Source organism: Ciona intestinalis, chromosome 3 (assembly GCF_000224145.3).
Source record: "Ciona intestinalis chromosome 3, KH, whole genome shotgun sequence".
In the NCBI taxonomy this organism is placed as follows: domain Eukaryota; kingdom Metazoa; phylum Chordata; class Ascidiacea; order Phlebobranchia; family Cionidae; genus Ciona; species Ciona intestinalis.
This window is the reverse complement of record NC_020168.2, coordinates 3,949,823-3,960,922: the sequence shown is the minus strand read 5'-3', so window position 1 is coordinate 3,960,922 and position 11,100 is coordinate 3,949,823. Positions and strand designations below refer to the sequence as shown.

Below are 11,100 nucleotides of genomic sequence, written 5' to 3'. Positions count from 1 at the left end.
CCTTGTCCTCGCGACTTTTATAGACCATTGTTAATTGTTTAAAATACGATCAGGATATTTATAAATTTCGTGCTAAAGGTGTGCCATCTTCCCCCACTATATTATGTGGTAAACCGGTCTTCCCCCGTCCACCTATATTCAATAACGGAAACCCACACATTTCCCTGTTTAAATCAATTTTCCCACACCCACTACGAAAAAAAGTGCGGCCATCACATGCATTCTTATCCTTGTGTGTCTCGTTACACGTCTTTGGTTTATTCGCACAGGTAAAACCAACGCGGACACGGCAATGCGATTCAAGCCTTTTTTAAGGCGCTTATACCCGAACAACTAACACTTGTACACCTGTTCCCTTGTACCTTAATCATAATACATGCATCCTACTTGTAATTCACAGAAGTCAATAAAATCCAATCTTTTCACATTTTATTTTCTTTACACACCACGACTACCAACGTGGTTTTCATTATAAATACAAATACTTGGGGGGTTTGGTTTTCAACAAGGAAAATACGAAAATAAATGACGTCATACCACAGACGTCACCGCATCAACCAATGGGGCGTTTTTCGAACTTGGCATCGACCAGACGTTCAGCGCGTCCCGTTTTTTTATTGGTTTTAATTGAAATTTATGGGAAATTTATACGCGCCCTCCAAAACGGCATAGGAAACTCCCTGTTTGCAATCAATAACAGACGCGCACGCAAGAAAGAGAATAAGAGACATTGCCTATGATACAAACTTGAAATTGCCTAGTAATAAATATGCGATTCCGGGCAACACTGCGCATGCGCGTTACTAAAAAACACAAGATTCCAGGCAGCCAGTGACCACCAGAGATTTAATTTCCTATATGCAGTGTTTCCAGATGAATTCAACTTAGTGTTTCCAGATTTAATCCTCGCCATTCCAAAAATCGACAGTGGCTGGGGCTTTAGGTTTCACAATGCCAATAATACTTCCTTTGCTTGCAGGAGATGGAACTTTTTTAACAGGAACAGCTGCTGTCTTAACTTTCCTGTAGAAATAAAGGATGAAAATTTTAATGAAAAATTTGGCCCAATTTTTTAATGGCAAACTAATTAATAAAGAGTTATTTTGGCTGTTTCAATCCAGTGATCCTATGGGTTACACAAGTGGTAACTGGTAAGCATAAGTTACATCTACACATAGGAGACTTCTTTTTAAAATACATATTCAAACAATACAATATAAGTAAGCTAAGACTAGCTCTTCAGTTTAAATTTCAATTTAGGCAAAGTAGCGGCATTTAAATCAAGATTTATTAAAATTTAAGATAAATAAACAAACAATACATACCCAGCGTTATGATCAGCACTTTCACCTCTGTTAAAACAAATTCAATTAATATTTGTTTTTACTACATAATGACTAATGATGCTGTATATTGTAAACTGCCACAAGGTTACAATTTCTGAGTTTTTTTTTTACTTTTTTAGTTCAGTAGTCCAATGAGATAGTTCTATATTATACATCAAAAAAGTGTCGCTTGAAAAAATGTAACAAAAATACATGAAATTTTGTTCATAGAAAAAAAAAACGGTTTATTGAAATTTAATTAGTCTGTCTTAATTTCTTATTTAAGTAACAAAAATACATCATATTTAATTCATAGAAAAAATAGTTTTCAAAATTTAATCGAACTATCTTAATTTCTCGTTTACGCTACCCATGTGTGCAGCTGTGGAAAGGGGTAAAATTTAAACCACATATATTTGTTAATTTTTGTTGTTAGCTAACGTTTTATTCTTACTTCAATATTTTCTTTTCTCTGTTTAAAACTTTTTTCCTGAGCAAATCTTTGTAAGCTCTGATGTTTTGTGTCCACGGAGTTACCGTGCAGTTCTCACAAACCCAAATATCTTTAGCTACCTGGGGTGGGAGTTAATGTAGGGTCAGTAAATTGCATTCATTTATTCAAATCTTTCATTAATACTTGTTTAAATGGGGTTCAAATGCGGCAGTGAACCAATTAATTAAAGATGTTCAAAAAAAGTACAATATACATAGATATATAATATATATTTTTTAATTAAAATAAGTTATATGAAACTAAGTCACAGCAAAATCAGGTTTTAAAATCTTTACAAACCAAAACAGGCTTTAAAAAATTGTCTGAAATTGTTACTAACAAGCTAATATTTCTTTAAAAAAATTAATTATATTTTAATTAAAAAATAAAACTGCAAAAAACTGAAGGCAAAAAATACTTGTAAAATATAAATTGAGGAAAATGTTAAAATATATATATACATTATTTTTATCACCTAATGATCATTAGGTCCTAATCAAACAAAAAAGCCATAAAATTTTATTAAAAAATAAAACTGCACTAAAAAACAAAAGGCAAAAAATACTTGCAAAATATAAATTGTAAAAAATACATTATTTTTATCACCTAATGACTATTAGGTCCTGATCTCATACCTGATCAATAAGTCTAAAGTCATGAGACACTAGGATTAAACCGCCACTAAATTCGTTGATTGCTTCGGCAAGTGAATCAATTGTTTCAATATCAAGATGGTTCGTAGGTTCGTCAAGTAATAGTAGGTTGGGGTTTTGGGACGACAGCCATGCAAATACCACACGGCACTTCTGCCCATCTGACAGTTTCTTTATTGGGCATAGCTGGAGAGAAAGTAATTTATAAGGATATGTATCGTACTGTAGGAAAGATGTTTTTTTTCGGCAAAGTTGGTGTTTTCTTTTCGGTAATGAATTTTTCTGGTAAAGTTAGTCCGGTAATAAATAGTATATGGATTTAAAATAACAAGAGACATATATCGTAGCAATGGTATAACGTTTTTTTTTCTTTAAGTGCGTTAATGAAAGTACATTGATTCAAAATAAACAAAAGACTGAGTAGGCCTAAAGTGATTTATAAAGATATGTATTGTAGTGATAGTATAATGTTTTTTTTTCTTTTAAGCGTGGTAATAAAAAGTATATTAATTCAAAATAAATTGAGTAGGCCTATAGAAAATACGGTAAAACAATAGTTTAAAAATGTCTTACAAATCAGAACCTCACATAACAACAAATTTTATTGTATTTCAACAATTCCACAAAGAATAGTTTCCCATACCTGTTGTTTTCCACTGATCCCATATCGTCCAATTATTTTCCTTAACTGTTCCACGTCTTTGACCTCTGGATAACACTTCCTTATATATTCCAATGGTGTGAGGTTTACATCAATGTGGTCTTGCAGATGCTGTGGACAAACAAATACTTTTAACAATGGTCATTGGCGTAGCCAGGGGGTTTCGGGCGTGGCAACGCACCCCTTAAAAAGCTTTTACTTTTATTTTTAAAAAAGTCTTTGTTATCTTAAAATAACTTTTTTATTTTTTTTACTGTGTCACTGTCAGTGGCTTATTTTAAACTTTTTCATTTGTAGTGGTACGCAGCTTACTAGGTGTTATGATATGTAATTTATATGTTTAAATAACTCTGTGTAAAATAAGTGCCATTGTAGTCCAAAACTATGAGATACAGTTTAGACACCACCGCAATACATTAGATTGTACTGTAGGGTAAGAAGGAACAACTTTAGCACATAAAATCCAAATATCCTGATCTTGTTTTGAACCAACTGTTTAAAAGACTTTTTGTTCTATATATTCACAATATCTGTATATATATATTAACGCCACAGTGTCACACATATCTATATTATATATATATGGTTATTAATTCACACCTGATGATATCTTGCTATCTTCAAATGGCTGTGTCTTCTAATAATTCCATCTGTAGGACTGAGCTGTAACAGGAGATTTATGACTGAATAATGATGGTATCAAAATAAGATTTAGGTGGATCTTTATAAAAAAACAACAATTTTTCTTTTAAAAGTCAAAACTTTCGAGGATTTTCAAACAATTACAAATAATTGACCAAAAAAAATTTTTAATGTAAATTTAAATTTTTTTTTAAATATCAAAATTTTACCTCTCCACTTATCAGTTTCAACAAAGTTGATTTTCCTGCCCCATTAGGTCCGACCAACGCCAACCTGGTGTCCATGTCGACTCCGAATTCGACGTCTTTGTAAATTTGGGGCTGGGAATAAAATTGGGGATTAGTTGACATGATTTAAGTTGATTTAAATTAAAACAAATAAAATTCTGTTTTTTATGGCAGCAGCTGCAAAGGTTAATCCAGTTCAAAACATGTTTTTTTTAGGTATGGACATGTCACTAATTTTTTAGAACTGGACTTAAGATACAGACTTTGTTCATTAACAAACAAGTACGTTATATGAATGAATGAAATTTATTTCGTCTCTTCGGTCACGATAACGTAGAAAAAGAGAGTTGACAAAAGGGAAAAGACGGGTAGTAACGGTAAAACAACAGTTGTTAAAACACGTTTATTGATAAAAAAGAATAAAATATTGTTTGGGATAAAAAGCATGACCGTTACACCCTACAGACGATGATATACACATTACTTCGCAGTGCATGTAATATCATCTAATAAAGAAATGAAAAAATAGATAAAAATAAACTACTAAACATCTGACATATTTTAACCACTATCTTATACAGTCATTCAGAAAATAAATTTAGTTATTAGGTTTGAGCCTCTTATAATAAAAATAATAAAAAAAATACCTTTTAAATATCCGATATCGGCTAACAACTATAACTTATACATTCATTTAGAAAATAAATTAGGTTATCAGGTTTAATCAGACATGGTATAAAAATTAGCTTAAAAAAACTCACAGTTTCATCTGAATATCGGAAACTAATATTTTGCACCATAAGCACGGGAGGGGCAAGTTTTGAACATTCAGGGAAGTAAAAGTTGAAGGTGCTTTCTTCTCGTACACGCTCTGTTAATCCTATCAAGTTGTGGAAAAATATTTGTGTTAATTGTCAGTAAATAACTTCAATGAATGTCCTCTACTAAAGCGGTATAGCAACATTTTTGTAAATTTGTTGTATTGTTTAGGCAAAATCATGAATGTAAAACAAATATACTTGAATACCTTTGTTTTCTTTCAATAAACAAAGTAAAAAAAAAAGATAATTAAAAAACGTTTTATACTATAAAGATAGGCTTTTTATAAAATACAGATTCAACAGCAATAATAACTCTGTATTCTATCAATAAACAAAGTAGCAAAAAAAGAAAAGAATAATTACAAAAACTTGTTTCAGACCAAAAAAACAGGCTTTTAGTGAAACAAAGTTTTAACAGCAATAATTTTCCATAAACTCTCACAAGTTCATATACAGTCACACACTCACGACTGTAGTTTAATTACAGAATGCATATTTTATATAATTGGTTTTACTTGTGGTTGCCCAAGCAACTATACTGGTAACTCTAAACAATGCTGCTGATAATTAGAAGTGATTGAACAAGGAACATCCGCTTATTACTTGTCTACACAGCGCTTTTAATAGAAATTGACAGATGCGGCAAAACAGGTTTATAGTTCACCGAGTAATTGATTAGCATACGAAAACTAATTTTAAAAAAATCAATTTTTAAACAACATACAATTCATTATTAAATAACAAGTAAAAAATCTGTTTGTTTTTTTTCCCTAAAAGTTTTTAACCTATATGGTAGTGTGGAAACACTGGCCAAGAGAGAATCCAATAAATGCAATCTTTTTAATTTAAAAAAACGTTTCTAACCTTTGTCCACCATTTTTGCAAGAGTTTTTTCTTTGCTCTGTGCTTGCCTGGCGAGCTTAGCACTTCCGTGACCAAATCTAGCGATGTAATCCTGCGTTCATTTGTAAATGGGTAAAACTCAATGGCAACACATGTCCAGCTTAATGTAATCCGTTGTTCAAATGAAATATTCCAATATATAGATGTTGTAACAACATGATTAACATAGGATATAAGTATGACTAAGATAAGCACTTAATGACTTTGTCAATAACAAAACCTGTTAAGCGTTTATGTTTATGTACATTAGGATGGGGAAATAATGGACACATTTTTATTATATTTCTCCTAGCATTTGGTAGTAAACAAAGGACATTCAATGAATTAAAAAAAGGATTCTTAAGACTTCCATAGATAGTTGTAAACTGTTTACAACATGTTCTTTAAAAAGTTTTATAAATTTTTAACTTTTCGTTCACTACCAAATGGGCCTCGAAAATAGAATAAAAGATGTCCCATCTTCCCCCACCCCACTATAATAACATATATATAATCTCATATAACAACAATTAACAGCAGTACAAACCTTCATGTGGTTAATTTGATCTTGTTCCTTCTGGTAACGTTTCATTTGATTTTCCACCAATTCACCTCGAGTTTTAATAAACGCATCGTAATTACCCTGGAAATTAAATACAATTTTAGTCCGACGCCATGGCTCAGACGCTTGCATCGAAACCAAAGGGTACTTGGTTCGATGCTCAGCGGCGATATCAAAATTCAAAACTGATCGGCATATGTGTTCTTGGGCAAGACACTTAACGGACATTGCTCCAACCAAGCAGTCCAAATTATAAGCCATTTCAAAGCAAAAAAAAATGGTGCACTGCTACGCGGTGTTGCATAGTTAAGCACCTGTTGCATAAAAGACTTAAATGGGCATCCCGGGTGTTGGGGTAATGGGCCAAATGTGGCCTAAATCCCAGGTCCTTGACAAAGACCCGACTCACAAAGAATAGAAAATACAAATTTAAATACAACGTGTCAGCCCATTGACCCATATCAACCATAATTAACTACTTACTGAAAAATAATTAAGTTTCTTCAGATTCATGTGGATTATCTTTGTGCAAACACCATTCAAAAAATCTTGAGAATGCGACACGAGTACAAGGATGTGTTTGAACCTAGAAGCACAAGTTTTATATTTATATAAGTAAACACATAACGCTTGGGCAGAATTTTAAGGATTGCCTGAGGTCACCTATGATGTATTTTAAGTAATGTTCATAATTTTTTATAGTGTAACATTTTTAAAACAATACAATTTTTTCTCTTTAAAGATATTGTAAGCAATCACTGCATTTGTGTTTGAAATTTAACATTACTTTCAATCTGGTCTCCATTTTTAGGCTTATTATATCCAAAAATTGTATCAGATTTATTGAAAACAAAAATCTGAAATATTTTTGAGAAACATCTGAAATATCATTACAAGCAAAATACCTAAATATTTTTGAAAAATATCGGAAATATTATGGAAAGCGAAATATATATTTAGAAAACCAACTTTTTCAATTCTTCCTCCAGCCATACACAAGCATCAAGATCAAGATGGTTGGTGGGTTCATCAAGTAACAACAGATATGGCTTTAAGAATAATGCCCTGAGGTAATATGAGCTTTAATGAGACAGGACAAGATATAATGTATGGATATTTGTATAATAGCTACCATTTAGTATATGTGTAGTCACAGTGGTTATAAAACTTTTTGTATGCTTTACCCTTTTAAAAAAGATGCTTATCAGATTTATCCCAATATGTTATATGGCGTTCATTTATTAAAAAGCGTAAACAACTAGTTACATCAGTTATATTTAATGTGACGGATGCGCTTGCTTTTTGTCACTGAGTTGTTCAATGTCTGGTAAAGTACTTCAATTGTCACATTTTTTCTGTCCCGTCAACTGATTTTGATTGGTGGCTCATTCACCTTCTTAATAAGAGGAATTCACACCATTTCACCACCCAACCACATATAGTATCAAACTTCCCCATCTTATTCCACAACAACAAAAAAAGAAAAATAATTGGTGCTGTAAGCAATCCTTCCCTACGTTGTATTCTCCTAAAAACTACTGCTAAATGTAACAAATAACCCCTAACTACAATCCTTCAACACAGCACTTCCTAAAGTACTAGTAGGGTAAATTCCTTGTATTTAGATGGTAAATGAGCTAACAATAGAAATCCACATCAGTTGATGAGACAAAAAAATATAACAGATGTAATTAGTTGTGTTTGTTAAAAGGGTAAAGCATACTAATAAGTTTAATAACCACTGCTTTAACACTTTCCACCCACCTAATCTTTAATCTACCAAAGGATTCTTCACTAATGCCTAACAAATACCTGGCAAGTGATACTCTCATCCTCCAACCTCCAGAGAAGTCCGACAACTTCTTCTTCTGCATCTCGGCCGTGAATCCGAGACCATGCAGGATACGAGATGCCGTGACTTCTGCCATGTCCGCTCCCAGTTCATCCAAACGTTCGTAGATCTTGAACAATTGATCGCTTTCAGCTGGAAACGAAGTCAGTGGTTAATTTTACGAAAATGGCCTTGAATGAACTTTTTTTTTCAGAACAAGTAATTGTCTTAAATATAAGGTTGAGGTTATTTAACATGAAGTGGACACGAATAAAAATTTTCTGATTAAAAAAGTCTTTTTTTCAAATATAAGTGTAAGGTTATTGTTATTGCAGAAGAATTGTTATTTTTGCCTAAATTTTTTACATATAAAGAATATTATTTAACCGTTTATAATATTCTTTTATTACAGCTGAAAATCATAAACCACACCACCTATTTGTTCGATTGAGGCAAATTATTAGCGTCGATAATTTTAGGCCAGCATATAATTCCTCAAAACATATGATCCACTTACGATCAACTGCCATTATTTTCTCAGCATCTGCTTCTAATCTGTGTCTTTCATCTGCAACATCAAGCACATATTTAATGGGGGTGATGTCTGAAGGTGGGGCTTCATTTTTTAAATGAAAGGAATCAATATGGTCGGGAATTGGAACTTCTCTGCCACCCAGCGTTGCCAACATAGTGGATTTACCTGCAGAAAAAGCACAAATTGAAAAAGATAGAGAATTATTAAGTTTAAAAACTGGTATTTTTAAATTCGGAAGGTATGAAAACACATAATCAGTAAACTTTAAATACATGCAACAAAGCAGTATAAGGTTAAAAACATAGAAAACTATTAAAAAACTGTTATTTTTAAATTTATAAAGATGATATAAATTTATGTGGCATTTATATGTATATACACATATAAACCTTTTTAATGAGGAAACTTTAAATACCTAAATACCTGCAGAAAAGGCGTTGAAAACTCAACAACATAAAGAATTATCAAATGTAGAAACTGGTATTTTTAAATTAGGAAGATAGACATAAATCAAATTATGCAGTATTATATATTTATATATATATACTTATATATATTTTTTGGTCAGTAAATTTTAAATACCTAAATAGCAACCACATAAATTTTACATTTAAACAGTTTTCTGCCTCTAAATAAAGTTAAACACTCACCACAACCATTGGCACCAATCAATCCGTATCGGTTCCCACAGTTCAACTCTAAGTTCGTATCTTGAAACAACACCTAAAAAAACATGAAAAAATAACGGTAATAAAAACATAAAATCTTTCAATGCATCTGTAATGCAGTCACACACAGTAGATTCAGTTGACAGGTTATATTATGCCATGGTGTCTTGAGACAACTCTTAGTGTTTGGGTACCACATACTTCAAGGCTGAACTTAGTCAAGTACAAATTTTATAAATCAAACCAGTCCAACAAAAATAACAATTTGATCTGAAACGCTTAGGTTCAATAAAGCAAAACTAAAATCATTTTTAGTAGTGTCTCTTAAGTTAGATTTTAAAACTTCTAAATTTTTGAATTTTAACATCACTTAAAATTTGAATATGGCATTATAAAGCTTTGACTGTAATGTATTCAAGTATTCCTATTTTCTATATAGTTACACATCCTTTTAACCTGGCTATGGTAGGTGCACGAATAATTATAAAACTTTTGACATCATTAAAAACACTTTTAACATCTTTAAAAAATTTGAACATGGCATTAAAAAGCTATATATATATATGTATAATAAGAACATATTTCTATACAGATACACATCTTTCTAACCTGGCCATGGTAGGTGCACGAATAATTATAAAACTTTTGACATCATTAAAAACACTTTTAACATCTTTAAAAAATTTGAACATGGCATTAAAAAGCTATATAATATATGTATAATAAGAACATATTTCTATACAGAGACACATCTTTCAAACCTGGCCATGGTAGGTGCACGAATAATTATAAATATGAAGATCCGAAGATATTGGATGTGAAGCTAAAACTCCAGTACAAGATCTTGCTTCCTTGTCAGCTTCTCCATCCGTTATTACGAGACCTTTCTTGAATCCATTTGTTATTCCGTTGGTTGAGACACCGTTCGTAGTTCCATCTTATTTAAGAATACATGGTTAGCTTGCACAAGTGCTACTGTGAAGTAAAGGATTAATGTGCTGCATAAAAATCAAGACCACATTTTAAAGATTAGTGTAAATGACGATCAGTTGGTTAATTTACTCCTGTTATTACGACTGTCGTTTTCTGGCCATGTGAGGACAAAGTAAGTTACATTCATTCATTCATACATAGTACTAACTTGTTTCAGGAACTTCTTCTTCTTCTTCAGCCTTCTTAGCTGGTCTTTGTCGATTCTTTGCGGCTTCTTTCTTTTTGTTTGCCCGGCGTTTAGCAGCTTCAGATGGCATAGTGTACGAGAAAGTATTATCTGATTTTTTATTCAGATAATAAGATATTTAAGATTATCTATTGTTGTTTCCTAGCGTTAATACCAGAGTGTAATATACCCCACAATATCTATAAAAGAAGATATATAAAGCATTTTGTTATTTCAGGGTGTTTTACAAAGTACTTAGAGTATTTAAATAAATGTAAATTAAGCACAAACAAGCTGTAATTATCGTACATCGTACAATCTGTATATAGCTTTCAACACAGATTCCAACACTTTAACACGAAAGCCTAGAATTCTTCGTTGAGATTAAAACGCCTTAAAGTAAAATCATTATTAACGTTTACTTTTCTAACTGAACATAAACTGACCGGTACAAGCCGGTTTCAAGCGGTCAACCCAATTAAAACGGAAACTTCCTTATCAGGAAATCAGCTGTTTCGTAACCGTTGTGCATGGTGACGCTAAGGGGATAATTTTCTCACATGGCGAAAAACGCCTGTGACGACACAATAGAGGTATTGCGAAATATCCCCTTGTTAAATGCTACCAGTTCTAGTGACGGA

The 11,100-nt window shown here is 32.0% G+C and overlaps 1 protein-coding gene across 1 annotated transcript; it reads right to left on the bottom strand.

The window, feature by feature from the left end:
- Positions 1-412: 412 nt before the first annotated feature.
- Positions 413-10,661, bottom strand: LOC100185135 (ATP-binding cassette sub-family F member 2). The gene is made up of 17 exons (XM_002129929.5): positions 10,442-10,661; positions 10,062-10,237; positions 9,283-9,355; positions 8,615-8,797; positions 8,079-8,250; positions 7,236-7,331; positions 6,750-6,852; positions 6,252-6,347; positions 5,687-5,777; positions 4,763-4,881; positions 3,984-4,094; positions 3,733-3,795; positions 3,115-3,243; positions 2,454-2,657; positions 1,780-1,898; positions 1,326-1,352; positions 413-1,023 (listed from the first exon to the last, which is right to left on the bottom strand). Exons 1-17 carry the CDS (start codon positions 10,548-10,550, stop codon positions 900-902), a joined length of 1,995 nt encoding a protein of 664 aa, XP_002129965.1. The 5' UTR covers positions 10,551-10,661; the 3' UTR covers positions 413-899.
- Between the last annotated feature and the right edge of the window lie 439 nt (positions 10,662-11,100).

What these genes read in the sequence shown, in the direction of transcription:
- LOC100185135 (XM_002129929.5), bottom strand. Translation starts at nt 10,550, where the DNA reads ATGCCATCTGAAGCTGCTAAACGCCGGGCAAACAAAAAGAAAGAAGCC. An exon ending in ATCAAATTAACCACATGAAG is followed by an intron (nt 5,778 to 6,251) that starts GTTTGTACTGCT and finishes AAATGAACGCAG; the next exon opens with GATTACATCGCTAGATTTGG. An exon ending in TCCGATATTCAGATGAAACT is followed by an intron (nt 4,095 to 4,762) that starts GTGAGTTTTTTT and finishes TTTTATTCCCAG; the next exon opens with CCCCAAATTTACAAAGACGT.